The sequence below is a fragment of the Ceratotherium simum genome, chromosome 14, assembly GCF_057802395.1.
Source record: "Ceratotherium simum simum isolate JZ-2026a chromosome 14, ASM5780239v1, whole genome shotgun sequence".
In the NCBI taxonomy this organism is placed as follows: Eukaryota; Metazoa; Chordata; class Mammalia; order Perissodactyla; family Rhinocerotidae; genus Ceratotherium; species Ceratotherium simum.
This window is the reverse complement of record NC_141913.1, coordinates 63,973,335-63,993,076: the sequence shown is the minus strand read 5'-3', so window position 1 is coordinate 63,993,076 and position 19,742 is coordinate 63,973,335. Positions and strand designations below refer to the sequence as shown.

General features: G+C 51.2%; 1 protein-coding gene across 11 annotated transcripts in view; it reads right to left on the bottom strand.

Moving 5' to 3' along the window:
* Positions 1-3,222: 3,222 nt before the first annotated feature.
* The window catches only part of ATP9B (ATPase phospholipid transporting 9B), a 280,439-nt gene continuing 263,919 nt past the window's right edge, over positions 3,223-19,742 (bottom strand). For 5 of the 11 annotated variants that reach the window (XM_087439362.1, XM_087439366.1, XM_087439364.1 and 2 more), the window contains 4 exons: positions 10,293-10,350; positions 9,288-9,491; positions 4,742-4,774; positions 3,223-3,668 (listed from right to left, as the gene is read on the bottom strand). In XM_087439362.1, coding sequence (XP_087295488.1) covers positions 3,532-3,668; positions 4,742-4,774; positions 9,288-9,491; positions 10,293-10,350 — 432 coding nt within the window. In that variant the 3' untranslated portion in view covers positions 3,223-3,531. The other 6 variants (XR_015554337.1, XR_015554338.1, XM_087439363.1 and 3 more) reach the window with 6 other exon arrangements.

Here is a 19,742-nt window from a genome sequence, read left to right as displayed (position 1 = left end):
GTCCTCCATCCCACGTGGCCTCCCCCCGGGAGGGCATGTGTCACATTCACAGCTGTGAGCTCAGCACCTGCACAGCCAGGCACACGGGACACCTACACACAACGTTGAGTGAAGGATGGTCTCCTGTCTCGTGGAGCTCACAGCAGAGAAGGAAAGACCCAGTTATGCTATAAAACAATAAAAATGCACTCCCCAGGCCCAAACGGTGGTGAAATAAGCCTCAAGTCATACGGGCTTGGGCAGCTTTCACCAACAGATCACCGACTGAGCAGGACCTCTGGAGCTGACACGGCTTCCAGAACTTAACAAGCAGGAACAGACTGGGGCCACTCCACACACCGGGGGTCACCTCACCGCCCCGCAGGGGGTACGCTGCTCCCTCCCGGCAGAGACCGCCGCCTTCTCCACGGCCAGCTCAGAAGCTTGAGCCTCGCTGGGTCCAATGGTCTTTCATCAGCGGCTCTCCTCCTTCGTCCAGAGAAGCAGGGCTGTCAGTGTCCCTCTGAGGGGCTTTGTGCGTGACAGCCACCGCCTGGAGCTCCTGACGTCCCCATCCATGTCTCAGGGAACCCTGACAGCCGCTCGAGGAAACCGTCCTCGTCTCACAGGCGCGGCACATCTCGGCTCGACGCCCCCTCCTGTGGACCTGATACATCTCGATTTCTCGAGAGTTAACGTGTACTAGGTCTGCCAGTCAGTGTCCAGCTGATAACCCGAGGCTTGAGGAAGCTTCTGTGTTTGCAAAGTCGCTCTGCGTGCTGTCCCACAGGCCCCTGGGTTTGTTTTCTGAGGCTTCCTACAGTTTATCCCAATGGCACTGGTCGGCCTCATGGGTGGGCAGTGCCTTAGACACTGTCCACTGCACTGCACTCTGCAGCCCCAGGCCATGGCCTGGCCCCATTTCACAGCCCGTTGTCTGGAAACTCTGCGATTCCCGTGAACCCTCTCGTTCAAGCCCCTGCACGCTCGTGCTCCAATGGAAGGGCGGAAGATGCCAGGAGGCCCAGATCTACCCAAACCTGGGAGCGATCTGGGACATTAACCCAGAACCCAAAGGAGAAAACCAGCGGCACCCACGACGAGCTGAAACAGCGGCAGTGAGAGAAAAGACTCCCGTGAGGCTCCTGGCGGCTCCAGCACCCAGAGACAGACCTGCCGAAGCAGCTGAGCGCATCAGGTGCTGCTGGCGGTGCTGGGAAGAGGGTCAGCTTCCTTACTTCTGTGGTGGCTGGAGACTCTCTTCCTGGGAAGACGCTGCTGCAGGGAGCCTGGCTGGTGGGTGGCGCCTGAGACAGCTGCATGGGATGACCGGTGGGGCAGATCCACCGGTGCTGACCAACTCTCCAGCCCCAGTGCAGCCTTCCCCAGGAGATGGGGGACCCGTGACATTTGATGAGAAATTAAGCTGAAGAACGCGAACAGACCCAAGACACCTGGTACGAGACGACTTTAGGAGATAGGAAGAAACTCCCGTTTAAGTCAAGAAGCCTCAAAAATTTGCTGAGAAATCCTCCAAGGCACTCCCGGTGAAGAGTGGGTAACGATATGGGTTATAGTACAACACGCAGATTTAGAGTAACAACCAGGGCGCCATACATAGTACAGGGAACCAACTCCTTGCCCCACAAAAAATTCCTATTAAAGAAAAGCAACTCCTCTGGCTCACAGAAATCGTAACAACAGCCTGGAAGATATAGGGCTTTTTCTATCACACTATCAGTTACGTGCGTGTGCTTACAAAGTGAGTAAACTAGGAAAACCAACAAGAGCACGAGGCAGCACCTCGGGGGGTGAGTCTACAGGAGGGCTGACATCTATACACAGACACAGTGTTGGAGTTTAAGTGAGATTTTACAAATATAAAAGGATGAGACTTGAGAATCAGCTCTACCTAACAGCAGTGCCTTTGAATACACGTTCCCAGCTGCCAAGTAATTACATGCAGAAATATAACCTTCTGTTCAACGTGGCTTCAGTGTGTGCGAAGAGAACAGCTCTTTATGTCAGAACTCAAGAACTTGTGAAATCTCGCTGTAGGGGACAAGTGTGAATATAAAAGGGAGTGCTAGCCACAGAGAGGTCCCAGGGATGGTGTGACTATAAGGAGGAGTGCACACGTGGAGAGATGCTGGGGATGGTGTACATATAGGAAGGAGCACACGCAGGGAGGTGCCGGGGTGGGTGTGAACATGAGGAGGAGCGCACACTCAGGGAGGTGCCGGGGACGGAGTGAATATGAGGAGGAGTGCACATACGGGGAGGTGCCGGGGACGGCATGAACATAAGGAGGAGCTCACATGTGGGGAGGTCCCGGGGACGGAGTGAACATAAGCAGGAGCACACACGGGGGGGGGGAATTGGGGACGGTGAGAACATGAGGAGGAGCGCACACTCGGGGAGGTATCGCGGATGGTGTGAACATAAGGAGGAGGATACATGCGGGGAGGTGCCGGGAATGGTGTGAACATAAGGAGGAGCGCGCACTCGGGGTGGTATCGGGGATGGTGTGAACATGAGGAGGATACATGCGGGGAGGTGCCGGGAATGGTGTGAACATAAGGAGGAGTGCGCACTCGGGGTGGTATCGGGGATGGTGTGAACATAAGGAGGAGGATACATGCGGGGAGGTGCCGGGAATGGTGTGAACATAAGGAGGAGCGCGCACTCGGGGAGGTATCGCGGATGGTGAGAACATAAGAGGAGTGCACAGGCAGGGAGGGGCCAGGGATGGTGTGAACATGAAGAGGAGTGCACACATGGGGAGGGGCCAGGGACGGTGTGAACATAAGGGGGAGCGCACAGGCAGGGAGGGGCCAGGGAGGGTGTGAACATAAGAGGAGTGCACACATGGGGAGGTGCCGGGGATGGTGTGAACATAAGGAGGAGTGCCCACGCGGGGAGGGGCCGGGGACGGTGTGAACATAAGGGGGAGTGCACATGTGGGGAGGTGCAGGGGATGGAGTGAACATAAGGAGGAGCACACACACGGGGAGGTACTGGGGATGGTGTGAACAAGAGGAGGAGAGTGCACGCAGGGAGGTTCTGCGGTCGGTGTGAATATAGACGTTTGTGCACCACAGAGGTGCTGGCAGCGACACTTGGTCCCTGGTGAGGACAGCAGACAGACACCAGCATTGACAGCGTCTGGATTTTATTCAAGTTATGTAGGAATGTCTTTCTATATTATGACATGAAAGAAAGAATTTGATGTTAGAATTTGCAGAATATTAAATAAACTTTCATTTTAATTCTGAGAGCAGCAGAGTAAGATGAATGCTTTACAGTAACAGTGAAATAATCATGGCTCATTTTCAATAGAAACTCAGGCTGGTTCATCTGGAAATTAAATTTTGGAAACAACAGAAAAGGAAGGGATGTGCAGTCTGCACTGATGAGTGCGTCTCAGGGCTGTCCCCAGGAGGCTTCTCTCCTCAGCTCCACTCCTCTCACTGCCTCTCTCCGCAGCCACCGCAAACCCTGCGTCCACGGCAGCAGTCGGAAGGTGCTGGAGCAGCCATGGCATGCGTGGCCCTAGGAGGTGAGCTTGGAGTAGCTGGGGGGGGACAGCTTCCGCTTTAAGTACTTGAGGACGTAGAGTGGAAGGCAGCTGACCACAGTGATGGCTGACACCTTCCACATGAAGGGCGCAGTTGTGATGAAGGCAACATCTGCAGGAAAGAAGTTCAGGAACAAGCGTAAGAGGCAGCCAAGGAGGCCGCAGGCCTCCCGCCGCCTGAGGCTCTCTCCTGCGCCTTCCAAGTCACTACCCAACGTCACGGGGACGGCCACGCGGAATCTCAGGTTTCTTTGTCACAGCATTGTTTCACCTGTATACCAGGTACAAAGAATCCTCTTAGTAGAATAAATGAAACCCAAGTGTTAGTGAGCATGTAAGGAACATCAGCCCACGCTCTGCTGTGCGTAGACAGGCATGCGCCGAGGCGCTTGGTCTTGGGTGGCACCGTGTAGCGTGCCTCTGTGATTTGTTTAGACCATCTAGGCCAACCTCCTTCTTCCTGCTAAGGGACAGCAACATTGCTGGAGGCGTGATGACAGGTGGCCGTGCTGTCACCTCAGCCTCGCCGCCACGGAGAACATCTGCACCAGTCGCCCTGACCCTGCCCCACAGGCAGACCTCTACTCACCGTACAAGCTGCAGCCTGACGACGGGCCACCTGAGTTTCTCACAAGAGAGGCAGATGAAAACCCTGACATTACAGAGTCTGATTCTAAGAATGGCAGAAATCCCTTAGACTGTCATCAGAGGGCAGGATAAAAAGATCTACTCAGTAGGACTCATGGACTTTCAGACACAAAAACAGCACAGGAAAATCCACCGGGCCATGTACAGTGTCCCGGACCCGGAGAGGACAGGGTCACAGTCTGTGTTAAACCATATTTTGAAAAAATCCTGAAGGTGTTTTCCAGGGCTCAACCACTAAAACTTAAAGGGCAAAAACACTGCAGGGAGGGATAAACGGCACCCTCTGGGCAGGGATCCTCGTAAGCAGGCCTAGGATGCCTGAGGCCCCCTCCCCGCCGCTGCGCTGCAGAACCCCAACCAGGAGCCAGCGGCCCGTGCCTGTCACCATGTGGGGAAAGCCCTCGGCAGACGCTTACTGTTAGTGAATTAGTGAGAAACAGTGAGTTAGAGGGAGGCTGTCCTGATCAGTTAGGTATCTCAACCTTCACTGTTCTGCTAAATGTCTATAATCTTGAAAGAAATGGTAACTTCACCTACCTAAGAAAGCTCCAAAAGACACTCTGCCTATGCCTGTTCAAGAAAAAAGGAGAGAAAGACAAGAAAGTACAGATTAAGGGATATCAGGACATTCCAAGTGGTTAGCTAACAAATAAAGAAATACATTAAGAAGCAATAGAAATGACAGTGGGCAATGCATTTGTTTCACTGCGTGTCACCATACGATCTTTTGAGCATGACTGAAATACAATAAGTAGCTTATTGCAGCTTGAAGTCAGACACCCAAACCTTTCCCTCTGGGTTCTGGATCCACGAAGCCCCACAGGGATTTAGGCTCAAAACGCAAAACCCCCTTAAGTACCTGCCATGAAAGGAGATTTGTACACGCTGTTTATACACCTCTAAATTTAACATGTGAATGTGTTACTGCTCATCCTCAGCCCGGCCCTTTGAGGAGAGAGGCCTCACCTCCAGTTCACAGGGAAGGGAACTGGGGGTCAGGAGAGGGTGTGTCCCGCCCAGTCCACATGATGTGGGGTGTCTGTCACTTCACAGCTCAGTCTTATGTCTGCTCAGTGCTCTCTGCCTTAAGATGAGCTTTCTGACCGGATGCCAGTGCACCGACACCGACGGACCTGCTAGTGCGACGCCGCGGTCTGAGAACTGATCAGGACGGCCTGGCAGCACCTGGAGGAGGGCGAGTCCGACGGCATCCCCTCACTCCAGTCCTCGACTCTGCGGGCCACGTGGGCCTTTCCTGACTCATCTCCGGCCCCACGCAGGACTCTGCTCTCACCTCTTCCTTGCCTCGTCACAGTCACACACGCGGCCCCTCTGTCAAGCGCCTGCTCTCTGAAGAACCCGCCTCTCTGTCGCTCTGTGAGGCCGCCGGCCCTGTTTCCCTCCCTCGTTCCCACCCCGGGCACAGAGCCTGGCTCCGTCCCTCCACATCGATGCTCACACAGCTTCTGGCTGCACGCGGCTGCTTCTCTACAAGGGTCCGAGAGACCCTCCCCATCCCACCCCAGCCACAGAAGGGCCCTACCGTGGGGTCCTGCACCTGTGCAAGCAGGGTCTTGGCGAGTCTCCCTAGTGTCCCTGAGAACCCAGAGCTGATGCTGCCAGGGCACATCACCGCTGGGGGCCATCGGTCCTGCCACAGCCCCGTAGTGCGGGCACTGTTCTCGTCAGAGCTTCACGCAGCTCCAGGCACCTGGCCGAGGCCACATAGCCCAATCTGGACCCAGACCCACTGGTGCCCAGCACGGGCAAGACGCTTTCTTGGTGATGGCTGACCTTGGCTGTATGGGGAGCTGAACCCCCGCCCAAGGGAGGGACCAAACGCACCTGCTTCCCACCCCAGAAAAGCCCGGTGAGCGAGCAAGCACTCCCACAGCATCCACTCTTTTTGTCTGTGAAGCATTGTTGTCCTACAAGACGCTAACAGGCCTCAAAGAGGGGGTTCCAGGAACAAAGCAGTTTGGGAAAGGCTGGTACAGTGAACATGCAAAGTGGAGAACTCGCAGGTCTCCGGGCCCCCGTCTTCCTGCAGAGGGACCCCAGGTCACCCTGGTCTGCGGAACACTCATGCCTGGGGGCAGGGTTGAGGACCGCTGCAGAGAGCTCATCTTCTGATCAGCCTGCCTCCTTGGTCGATGCTTCTGACACTGGCTCTCGCTGCATCTTGCGTGTCCTCACCGTTTCCGCCTCCCTCCCTCCCCGGAGCCCCCGCACCTGCTTCTTGATCTGGCCTTGGCTGTCCGGGTGCTCTCCTCCTCTCCTCCTCTGGTGCTCTCCTCCTCAGGTTGAACGCGGCCCTCCTGTGAACCTAGGCTCCGCCTCGTAGCCTCCACAGTGCCTCGTGAAGCTTGGTGCCATCCTCGCTCCTGACCCCTTGCACCAAGCTGGTTTTGCTCCTCCCTCGATGCTTCCAGGACTTTCTCTTTATCCTTGAGGGTGTCTCCAAACTTCCAGGAAGCTGGTCTTGGTGTGGACCCGCTCTCACACGTGGGCTGGGCTGCCTGGTGGGGCCTTTCAGTCCCCGTGGACCTCAGGTCTGGGTTTTCCTTGTACCATTTCCGAAGCAACCGCCTCTGCCTGCTTTCTCTTTTCGAAAGCCCCGCTGGTCCGAGCGCTGGCCTCCCGGACGACCATGCAGTCTCCGTGGTGTCCACCCTCCTCTGCGTCTCCGCCTTGTTTACTTTCGGGAAGGCTCCCTGACTTCACTTTCCAGTCCTTCCATTTATCTCGTTATCAGGCTTCTAAGCTCCGAGGACTTGTTCTTGTTCTCAGCACCCTGTTCCTGGTTAATGGATGTAGCTCTTCCCTCTGATTTTCTCAAGTTCTGTGTGTTTCCTCCAGGTTCACTCGTCTGTGTTGCCAGGCTCTCCCCGCCTGCTCAGTGACCCTGGCTCCCCCAACACATTCACCACGAGACACCACACAGTGGACCGGCACTCCTGTGACAGCTGGGGCTTGCAGGACGGGCCACTCCAGAGTGATCTAGCAGTCTGGAGGTCGGAATCGACAGGCCTCCTTTCTGGGATGACTCCGCTTCTCCAGAGGAGAATTCTGCCTGCGAAGTCGGCCTGGCCGGCTCCTGCTGAACCTCACGGCACAGCAGCACAGCACCTGACATGGGACGTGACCGTGAAGGAGGCCTGCACTGAGAGTGTCTGCGGGGCCTGCCTGACAAGGTTCGGGGTATACTTACCGGCGGCAGGCAGGCGGTGTCATCCAGGGGTTCCCGGGGTGAGCTTCAGTCCCCGTCTGGCTCTGCTGCTCACGTCGGACACACGGACGTGAGCCAACGAGGGACCTGGAAGTCAGTGTCTTCACCCGTAACCGAGAGTGGCAAGAGCATGTCTGCCTGGCTCCGCACACGATCGTGAGCACAGAAGGTGACGGTCAGCTTCTGTCACAGTGGTGAGGACACACCATCGGGGACATGAGGCAGTTGTCCCTTTTTTGAAAATCTTCTGGAAAATTTTGTCTCAGACCAGGAAAAGAGCTGCCTCACATTCTCAAGCAGCACCCGAACGGTGTCTCTGATGTGCAGTGTGGATGCAGGAGCAGTGTCCACACCACTGGGAACCACACCAGGCTTTGGGGACCCTCAGGACAGACCCTGCCTCCAGCTTCATCTGACCACACTCTTTCTCTTCTCTCTGCCCTGATTTTAAAAACCCTGAAGCAGAAATCGTGTGCAGTCCTATTAGCCACATCAGTCAATGTGGGCTGACACAGGGAAGTAAGTAACCCACCCCACAGTTTTTGAGGTTCTCAAACTCTGGCCGGAGAGGCCTGACATCTGGGGAGAAGAGTGACAAGCTGGTTGTTTTTTGTTTGAGGAAGATCAGCCCTGAGCTAGCATCCACGCCAATCCTCCTCTTTTTGCTGAGGAAGACCGGCCCTGAGCCAACATCTATTGCCAATCCTCCTCCTTTTTTTTTTCCCCAAAGCCCCAGTGGATAGTTGTATGTCATAGTTGCACATCCTTCTAGTTGCCGTATGTGGGATGCGACGTCAGCATGGCTGGAGAAGTGGTGCGTCGGTGCGCGCCCGGGATCCCAACCAGGGCCGCCAGTAGCGGAGCGCGGGCACCCAACCGCTAAGCCACGGGGCCGGCCCCAAGCTGGGTTTGATAAAGTGGTCCAGGTGAGGCGGGTCAGAGCGGCTGGCTGCTGAGGGGAAGCAGGAAGCCTTGGAAAGGGATGGAGGACCGTAGGTGCCCAGGATGGGCGCTGCACAAAAGTGAGCTCACAGCAGCTTCCTCCCAACGCCTGTGATGGAGGCAGGGCGACTCCTCAGCTGGTCCTGGGGACCCTGAACTCGGGGAGGGAGGAGTGAGCAGGGCACACGAGGCTGCGGAGGCTCGGGCAATTCCGACCTGTGCTCTCTGCAGTCTGCAGGACGCGGTGACGAGGAAGAGGGCGACGACAACTAGCGCCACCTACTGTGTGCTCGCGTTCACTGCCAGGTCTAGTCCCACAGTTGCATGTAGGAAGCAGGCTCAGGAGGGTGACACTTTCTCAAGGTCACCTGGCTGGTAACAGGGGACATGGGATGGGAGAGAGGTGGGGAGGACGGCGTGTGCTCAGGAACCCCGAGTCACAGAGCCGAGGACGACGTCTCTGATGCCACTGAAGATGCTGCTGATGCAGCTGGGCTGCTAACGGGCCGAGGCTGCCATCTCTGTGCCCTGTGGCCTCTGTGTCGAGAGGGGATGGCAGGAGGGCGCTGCCTCTGTGGGCGCCTGGGCTCCACCGGGAAGCCCTCTTCCTCGGAGCATCAGCTGCTTTCATTACGAAAAAGGACCAACAATACAGCTGTTGTGGGAAGAATTCTTGGAAAGCAGCACAACTTCAACATCTTTTTAAAGCCAAGATGGTGAAAATGTTAATTTTATAAGTTATTGCAAGGAGTTTACTCTTTCCATCAAAATAAGCTTTTGTGTTGTGAGGCTTTCTGATGTGGGTTTTATTGTGGTCTGCAATGTAAGACAATACAATAAGAAGTAACAATAAAAAATGTTCAAACACCAATAACAGATAATTGTTCACAGACGAATTCCAAGGCAACTTACCGAAATATCCGTTCAGAAAGGCGAGCGAGGCGACGTAGCAGCCCAGGCTGAGGAGCTCGGCCACCACCATCAGCCAGTGCCACGTCCTGACAGTCAGGGCCACCATCAGCAGCTCGGTGAGGATGAGGGCCGTGAAGGAGATGGCCACGACGTGCACGAACTCAGACTCGAAAAGCAGCAGGGCCCCGTACATGAGGATGCCTCCTGGAAGACAGCGAGGGGCGTGCGGTTCCCACCCACAGCTGCTCCTATCCAGACGGGAAAGTCTACTGCGACCCCGATGTGAGCCAGCTGGAAACCCGGTCATGGAAACAGCTAAGCGACACTCACAGCACTTACAGGGACGGGATTACTACACACCCACACTGCTGTTGACTCACAATTTATTTAAACTCTGGATTACAAACAAGGTAAGATGTGGTACTAGCTAGGTCAGTCGGGAAGACCAAGAACTTTCACTCCGGAGGAAAAGCCTTGCCTCCACTTCCATTAGTGTAGACCACTGCAAATTTTAATGGAATATATCTGACCCACCTGTTCCATCTATCTATCTACAGGTTATACATATATCTACCTGTAAGATATCTGATCCATCTGTTACTCACACTTTCAACAACCCCATTTATCTGGAACACCAAACACAGGGTGTCTGAGGACTTCTGATCACATAATTCAAATTTCCCAGAGTCTCACTACCACTCCGTGAAAGAAAACCACTGTGTGGCGTACACAATGTGACAAGCGCTTTTGTCCAATTTTTCTGGATTCACATTTAATTAAAAGCAGCTCAATTTTTAGGTGACATGCATGAGCAAAAAACACCGGTCCACACTGCGCTGTGACAAGGCCTGAAGACCAGCTGCCAAATACAGATTTACCCGATAAACAGAAAGCAATATTTAAACGCTGACGAAATTTTAAGCCTTTGGAATTTAACTAGAAGGTGAAAACAACACTAATAGAAGACAGTACAATCTTCAGCGCAGGAGAAGTAGGCTGTCTTACCTTGGTAAATACTGATTAAAACCCAGATGAGGAAGGTCTTAAAGCACAAGGATCTTCCCTAGGGCAAAGAGGGACAGCCCAGTTAACAGACAGCAACAACATGGCTACTCGTGCGTTCCAGGGGCCGGGTGTGGTGCTTCTCCCACCCCAGGCCCCCATGCCCAACCCACACACCAGCCAACCGCCTGTCTTCCTGCCAGTGCGTCTGAGCTGTGCGCTGTGCACACCTTACGCAGAGAGTCCTCTCTTCTTTGACCTTTGGTGACCTTTAAGCTGTAGCTATAGGTCCCTTGGCTTCCTAGTGACCCAGGCGTCGATGTGTTTAAACAAACAGTGAAACGCACCAGGGGATAAGGATTTTCTTTGTAGTAAAAATAATCTCCCTTTACTTCTTTATTGCTTGGGAACAAACATCCCTATATATTTACTTTTTAGTTTTTTCAGATGAAAAAGGGTGGTCTATCACAACAGAAGTCAGAATTCATTACCCCTTAGAGCCTTTCTGGAAAAGATGTCACATAGATAAGTCCAACACAGACAAACAGAATGATTTCTTGTGCAATAACCTTCACTTTTAAAACTTAGCACAGGTTATTACTGATGGGTTGGGATAGAAGAATGTCAGCCTGTGCGCTGGTCTAACCACACTCCTAAAGACAGTCATACCCAAGGAGGAAGACCACACTGCCCTGTTGGTGCCAAGGGTCGGTTAAAGGCCTGGGTGTTAGGACAAAGCCCGACATACCACCAGCACCGTGGCGTCACGTGGACCACTGTGCTGATCCCGCACCTCTGCATCTATCCTCTCGAGCCACGGAATGCCTTGGTTGGACAGAGCAGACAACATTTCCACGTCCAGATGAGGAAACACGAGAAGTCTGGCGACTTCCTCCAGTTCCCGCTGCAGGTAGGCGTCCCCCGAGGAAGAGGCTCCCACAACAAGCCGAGGGGGGAGGTCTCAGGGTCAGAAAGTGATAAACGCCACACACACATGAACCTGTACAGCCAACAGAGGACACAGAGACACGGCGCAGTGCACTGCCACGACGACACCCAGAGGGGGTCTGGATCTGAATCCATCTGCCTTGAGTTGACTGACAATTTCTCAGAAGAGACAGAAGGCGATTACCGCACCTTCAGTGCCCTCCTTGCCTACAATGGTCAGTCTGTGAAAATGCTGGCTGAGCCTGAGTCCTTATGATGTGTAAGTGTGTAGAGTAAGATTCAAATCCATCAATCTATTAAAAGGCAGAAAACATTAAATTTAAACATTTATATATTTTAATAGGTTCTCTTTGCATGTATTTCCCAAGTGTGCCTCTCTGATTGGCTACTAGTGGGTGTTTGGCCTTTGGCCACAAAATTCATATGTAATTAACTATGTGGCTAATTTTATTTGAATATTTTGAAAGGAAATTTAACTTTATTTTTTTTTACAAAAATAAGAGATTTACTTTGTAGCCAGATCTGCTGACATCTATTCAATATTATTTATGTGACATAATTATCAATTTATATACCGAAAGATGAATAGGGAACGCTTGTGCCATTTCTCGTCTTAGGAGATGCAAACTCATCAGATGGTATTTGTTAAAGACAGTTCATCAAATGTACACACAGTCAGTGCTCCTGTGTCCAAGCAGACTGTAGATTCATGAAGCAAAACACAACAAGATGAGCACAAACCATCCATAAAATAAGTAACTGGAGAAATAACTTGAAAAATAAGCGTAAACCGTTTGCTGCTGGATGCGATGCTTGTTAACAGTTCCCAGACTTCAGCTTTGAGAGACCAAAGTAAAAATCTCACTGTACTCAGTGGCACAAATATACCACGCATGGACGCAATTCATTTGCTGTGGACCTGTGCTGCACGTGCAGCCGCTCTCCTGGGCGCGAGCGCCTCTTCATTTGTTTAGGAAGAGGAAGAACGGTCTCACCATCCCCTCACTCAGACGCACGGGATGGTCCACCAGCAGGAACTCTGTCCGGGTGCTGAGCGCCTGGACGGCCTGGACACCCCTGCCCAGTTGTGTTGGGCATGCACTTGCCCTCTGTGTGCCTCTGTGAATAGAAATGTTAACACTACAGACCTCGTGTGGATGAAATGAAATAAGCATAATGCCAGAAACCTACTGCGCATTGAGTAAATGCTTGTCGTTACATTTTCATATTAGAATTACAGACTTCAGAAGGTATATTTCCATTACACATCAACCAAAACTGTAAAAAATAAAACCAAGCAAATTTTTGGAAAGATTAATCCACCTGAAGGTCACAGGAAGAAAATTACTAACATGATTGTTTAATGTGGTTGAGAACTATGGAAGCGCTAAGGGCCACACTGTATGTAACACACAGACAGGCCATGTTGATGTGCACACGGACTGTACCTATGATTACACACAAGCAGGACGGATAGGTGTGAGGCCACTGCTCAGAAGCCCTAGCACTTCTGCCGCCCTGCATTTGTAACCGCTTTTCTCATTTTAATTTACTCTCCTAGTCTGCCTCCTCAACTTACTCTCTCTGATTCCTCCTAGAACAAAGGGAAATGGTATTTTTTTCCACATTCCCATAATGACAATCACGTTGCAGGAGTCTAGGGGTAGAAGGATCATACAGGACGACTAAAGGGCGGGGATGCAGTGGGAACAACCAGAACTTCTCAAGGGAGGTGGGGCTGGCGTGCCCCGGGGTCGAGGAAGAGACCTGTGAAAGAACATTCTCTGACTCGGGAGGAAGCAAGGGCTTCTGTTTTTTTGTGAGGTAGATTAGCCCTGAGCTAACATCTGATGCCAGTCCTCCTCTTTTTGCTGAGGAAGATTGGCCCTGGGCTAGCATCCGTGCCCATCTTCCACTACTTTATGTGGGACGCCGCCACAGCATGGCTTGACAAGCAGTGCATCTGTGTGCGCCCGGGATCCGAACCTGCGAACCCTGGGCTGCTGAAGCGGAGCACGCGCACTTAACAGATGTGCCCCGGGGCTGGCCCAGTAAGGGCCTCTTATCCACTAAGCACGTTCTACCTCCTCAGGAGAGAAGAGAGGATGGAAGACACGGGTGCAGGGGCGGGTCAAGAAGTGGTGGCCGGCATGAGGAGGCCGTGGGCTTTTTCACACAGTATCCTGATTCCTGAGGTTCATTCTACGGCCACTTCTGTTTCTTGTACCCATGGTTTGAGAGTCTGGTTACTGACTTCCTCAAGTTGTCATTCCTTCATTCTACAGGGGATGAACTCAATTTCATCCAAGGAAATATAACTCTCAGAATACGAAATGAACGTGAAATGTAACTGCACAGGATCTTTCTGAACAGGTTAAACAAGAACTGGACGCTCACCAGAGTGTAAGCTGACAGGTGAGTTTACTGCCCTGGATTCATCTGCTTCAGGCCAGGGTCAGGAGTAGCTATTTACGAAAGCTCAAAGCTAGGAAGGACAAGGCTACGGATGTGCAAAATGCAGTTCTCCTCATCTCTCCCAGGGAGGATGAGAAGGTCTTCTTGGCTTTGCCTATTCATGTCAGCCACTTGTGCTGAGGTGACGTGAGGAGCAGCATGGAGGCTCCCCCAGACCTCCCAGCTGCCCTCGGCTGGCACATCAAGTGGACCCGGAACCACCACCAGCACTGAGGTGTTAGCACTGGTCCAGTCTGACTAAACCATCTGGATGCCAACAGCTTTCTACGGATATCCTTCTTCTGTCCCTTGTCCCAGCCAAGACCCCACGCTGCCTCAGTCACCACGTCTCCTGAGGCTCCTGTAATCTGGGCCAGCTCCTTACTCTTTCCGCATCTTCAACGACCTGGACACTTTTCAAAACTCCGGTCAGCGAGGTTGCGGAATGCCCCAGTTTGGGTTTGTCTGGTGTCTTCTAAGGACTGGACTGCTGGGAAGGACACGACAGAGAGGGCGGTGTGTCCCCCAGTGTGCCACACCAGGAGGGCGTGGCCTGAGTACACTGCTGACACGACTTCTGATCACTCGGTTAAGACCATGTCTGCTGGGTGTCTCACTGTTCAATTACTATTTTTTCCCTTTGTAATTAAAAAACATCTTGGGAAAATATTCTCAGACAACCCAGATACTGTTTCTCTTCACTCCCCCGCCCACCGACTTCCGCATCCCCCAGGGTCTGCCCGCAGCACTCGATGCCTGTGCTCCCGAGGTGCCGTCCCAGCTCCCGCATTCCCTCCATGTGAAACTGCAATCCTCCAGTGGGGAGGAGTTCCCTCTCTTTATATTAGTATGGACTTAGAGTATTTATTTTATTCTGGGGTTATAATGCAATACCATTGTTATTTACTTTGTTGCTCGGTATGTTCCCATTTTGGCCATTGGGAGCTCTTTTGGGCCATTTTGATGTGCCGTCATTATAGTCAGTGTTCATTTCTTTGAACACATCCTTACTTTCTGGCACACAGCTGCACCAGGCTCACCTTACTTTCCCTCTCTGAGGCACCGGGGCTCCATCTAACATATGATGCTGCGGCATCTCCTCTCACTGGGGTCTGGACACCAGGTGTGCTCACCGCCACTGCAGCCCCGCTCACTGGACGACCTAGGACACGTCCGTGGTTCTTCCTGCATCGGTCTGTACCTGCACTCACTGCGTCACCTGACTTCCAAGCGGCACAGCAGCGCCCCAGCCGTCCAGTCCCTGTGGTTCCAGCTCCCGCCTCACAGTGACAAGGCTGGCTCCTGTCAGCCACCACACAGCACCATGCGCTCACCCTGGTCCACACACAGAGCAGTTTCCCCACAGAAACACATGACCCACTGGAGTCCCGGGGTGTGTGGCTCTCTTGGCCTCCAGCCTCCCAGCAGACTCACAGTCAGACACTTTTCCCCAGTTACTCAGGGCAGCTCCTCTCCTCCCTGCCTGCCCCCACCCAGCATGGCTGTGACTCAGCGCCCGTGCGGTCAGGTTCATTTGTCACAGTCTGCACCCCATCTCCCCTGACTCCTCTCCTCGCGGGGTGCAGTTCTAAGGGTTCTGACAAACGCAGTCACGTGCCCAGCACAGCGTCAGACGAAACATTGCCCTCACCCAAAAGTGTGCCCTTTCAGTCACCTCTCTCCCACCTCCAAACCTTTGGCACCACTGGTTTGCATTTCTCAGAGGGTCAGATAAATGGGACCACACAAACTTTTGAGTCTGGCTTCTGTGTAACAAAATGCATTTGATATCCGTCCGTGTTGTTGAACTGATGGTTTTTCTTGTGATTGCTGAACGCTCCCCCACTGCACGGCTGCGCCAGTCTCAGGATGAAGGGCGTCTGGTTGTTTCCAGTTTTTGCCAGTAGTGACAAAGCTGCCATAAATACTCGTGTATAGGATTTTGTGGGAAGATAAATTTTCATTTCTCTTGGGTAAATACCTAGGAGTGGGACTGCTGGGTCCTATGGTAAGTGTATGTTTAACTTGACAAGAAACTGTCAAACTGTGTGCCAGCATGGCTGTGCCATTCTGTATTCCCATCAGCGATGATCGGGGGCTGCTGTTGCTCCCCATCGTTGCCAGCATTTGCCAGCTTATTTCTAGCATTTTCGAGTGGTATCTTGCTGTTTTAACTTGCATTTCTCTAATGAAAAATGATGTTGAGCATTTTTCCATATGCTTACTAACCATCTGTACGTCATCTTTGGTGTGGCACCAACTCAGGTCTTTTGCCCATTTAAAAAACTGGGTTGTTTTCATTTTGAGTTTTGAGGGTTCTTTATATATTCCGGATACAAATCCTTTGTCAGAAGTGTGCTTTGCAAATATTTCCTGCCAGTCTGTGGCTTGTCTTTTTTTTTTTTTTTTCCTGTGAGGAAGATCAGCCCTGAGCTAACATCCATGCTAATCTTCCTCTTTTTGCAGAGGAAGACCGGCTCTGAGCTAACATCTATTGCCAATCCTCCTCCTTTTTTTTCCCCAAAGCCCCAGTAGATAGTTGTATGTCTTAGTTGCACATCCTTCTAGTTGCTATATGTGGGACGCGGCCTCAGCATGGCCGGACAAGCGGTGCATCAGTGCGCGCCCGGGATCTGAACCCGGGCCGCCAGTAGTGGAGCGTGCGCACTTAACTGCTAAGCCACGGGGCTGGCCCTGTAGCTTGTCTTTTCATTTCCTTAACAATGTCATTCACAGAAGAAGTTTTTAATTACGATAAAGTCCAATTCATCAATTTTTTCCTTTATGAATCATGCTTCTGACCCCATATCTAAAAACTCTTGGCCTACGACAAGGTGATGCACATCTTCTTCTAGAGGTTTATAGTTTTACATTCTACGTCTATGGCTCATTTTCAGTGAACTGCCGCAGGAGGTGTGAGGTGTGGGCTGACGTTCCATTCTTGCCTGTGGGCGACCAGCTGTTCCCACATCATTTGTTGACAAGAGGATCCTTCCTCGGCTGGGTTTCCTTTCAGGTTTGTCAAAAATCGTGGCGTGTGTGGCTGTATATCTGGGCTCTCTATTCTACTCCACTGACGGCTGTGTCTCTCCTTTGCCAATAACACAGCGCCTTCGTTACTGTTTCACAGAAGGTCTGACGTCGGGTAGTGTGAGTCTTCCGACTTGATTCTTCTGTCTCCAAATGGCTTTGGTAATTCTAGCGCCCTTGCCTTTCCACATAACCCTCAGAATCAGCTTGTCAATGTCCAGCAAAACTGGGTCTTCCAACCCACGAATGTGCATCTGAGCCTTTCTAAAATCTTTCATCAGTGTTTTTGTTTTCAGCTTACAGATCCCGTACATATGCTGCTAGAGTTATACCAAGTATTTCACTTTTTTATGCTACTAGAATCAGTGTTTAAAATTTTTTTCAGATCACAACTGTTCACTGCTAGTTTTGAAGTAGAAATGATTAAAAATTTTGTCTACGAACTGGCGACTGAGGCCACAGCTACAAGTCAGAGACACTCAGGAGCACATGGCTGGCTTGGCTGACCATGGTCACCTGACTAGTCCTGACACCTGCATCTCAGTGCTGGGGGCTTTTCATAAGAGGCCACAGACCACTCAGGATAAATAAAGTCATCTGTGGAGTCAGGAGAGGGTGAGTACCCACAGACAGGATGAGTCTCCTGTCATACTGGTAGCACCCAGAAAACTAGAAATGACTGTACTCGTCATGAGCAAAATTTAATAATCCAAAGCAGAATCAGACCTTCAAAAGAGGAACACCAAAATATTATTGTTACAAATACATCACTTTCTGTAAGAAATGAAAATTATATGGATTTAGGAAGGAGGAGGAAATGTTGCTTTTTTGTTGAATTGATCCACCTAGTGATTACTGAACAGATGCTGTGTCCAGCAGGTGTCGGCCCCAGAGACACAGCATGAGCAGAGGTGACCCTCAGGCTTGGCTGGTCTTGTTAGAGCAATAAGTCTGATTGTAATGCCTGGATTATTTATACTCTTAGAATAAAAAGACTGGTTACCAAATAAGTATCAAAACCAGGATATTTTATTTCAAAGCATAGTACTTTCCTCTCTGTTTTGCAAAGGATGTGCACTCTGCTTCCCTTGATTACCTTTGAAGGCATTTTATAAATTTACTGTGACCTGAGATTTCTGCTCAGAACTCCCTAGATAAATTACTCATTGGGCAATTACTTATATTCCAATCTGAGGCTTATTTTATGCTGCTGCCCTATGCTCCTGTTTAACTATCATTTAACTTATCCTGAATTTATGTTTTCTTCTCCTGACTAAATGCCAGCTTATTGAGACCAGCACCTCCCAGGCCCCAGCACAGCACCTCCCACAGACTGGCCCACAGTGACAGAGTCAGACAGGCTGCATTGCTGCCCAGGGCCCAGCTGTCCAGTGCCCGGCCATTGCAGCTACCGGAGAGCAAAGCAAAGTGCCATGTTCAGATAACTTGGCGAATGTTCAGAAGCAATATAAAGCTTCAAAATATTTCTCTGGCTTCAATAAGAAAAAATAACTCAATTTTTATCAAGTTAAGTGGTTGAGGACCTTAGTGCTATTTTGTTTTCAAAGGACTTGAAGTGTACTAGATTTTTAAAGAAATATATACTATAAAGACAAATAGTACAGATTTTGGATATTGAAAAAAAGGAGCCTAGAGAAAATAAGTGACTGAACTCTTGTCACAATAATTTAGGAATGCTGTCCTGACTGTAGGATACTGAAACATTCTGAGTTGTTGGTCACCTTACCCAAAATGGCAAGTTAGTACCCTCAATGAGATCCAACTTAATCAGAACACGGTTTCCTGCATCCCTTGTGTTTAAGTGTATCAGCCAATGGCACAGAATTGGTTGATTCATGGCTACAGTCAGAGATGAGCTGACTACCTGTCCTGACATGAGTACAGCCATGTTTGGCCGTTCCATGGACCTACAGCCACCAGCACACAAAGAAACATAAAGCTACTTTCTGTATGGTGGGAACTGGCCCTTCTCTTGGGAACTGGCCCTTCTCCCACAGAGATGGTTGCAAATTGTAACATTACAAGGCTCTTTGGGCATCATAGCTTGAGACGGACTGGCCATCATCTGTGCCTGGCTGGGACAACAGCCAGGGGGCTCAGTGCTCGTACGCAACTGATAACCATTTGTGCATGGGAACACTAAATGCTTGCTCTGCAAAGTCTGTAACTGCTTACTCTGGAGATTACTGATACTATATAAACTGCTGGAAACTGAGGCCTGCTGAGAGTCTCACCTGTGGAGGGGACGCCTTGCCCAGGGCCTCTGACGATCGGACTCCTGCCTCGCCGTATCAATTGAAGGGACTCTCCCTGGTGCAAGGGCGTGGATGTTGTGCGTAACCGATCTGATGTGTTCTCTTTTCGGTCAACCTGGTGCTTCTCTTTCTGGTTGATTTGTGTTATTTCCCTTCAGTCGATCTGGTGTTTCCCTTTCCAATCAATTTGTGTCATTTCCCTCTTGTTATTTGACCTATTCGGATCTGTTTGCGGGCTATCGCCTTTACTTTCTTCTATATAATAAAATATACATTTAGTCCACTCGTTTGGGTTGGAAAGTTTCTTTTCACATCTCCGATCGAATCCACCGAACCTCTCAAAACACTACTCAAGGTAGAAACCTGTCACCTGTAAACACACCTGTTCCTGGAGTAACTTAGATGCTGTAGGAAAGATGCTGTGGGTACAACCTACATCCCCGCAAACGGTGAGCACACGAGCCCTCCTCGTGCCTCGTTTCCCATCCCTGCTGAAGCCTGCGTTTACACTCTGTCCTCCCCCTGACCGCATGGCCTCATCACCCGGGCTGACCTGCGGGGACCTAAACTCAGCTTAGATACCAGGACACCGATGGCCTACGACTTTAGGTCTGCTCATCCCGTTTCACGTTCGTACATGAAAAGCTGTCCCCTCACGTCTGGGCGGCAGCACTGAAGCAAACATTTCTGGAGTCTCTGGAAATAAGGAAACACACGATCTCCTAAAATTATAATTATTTGCAAT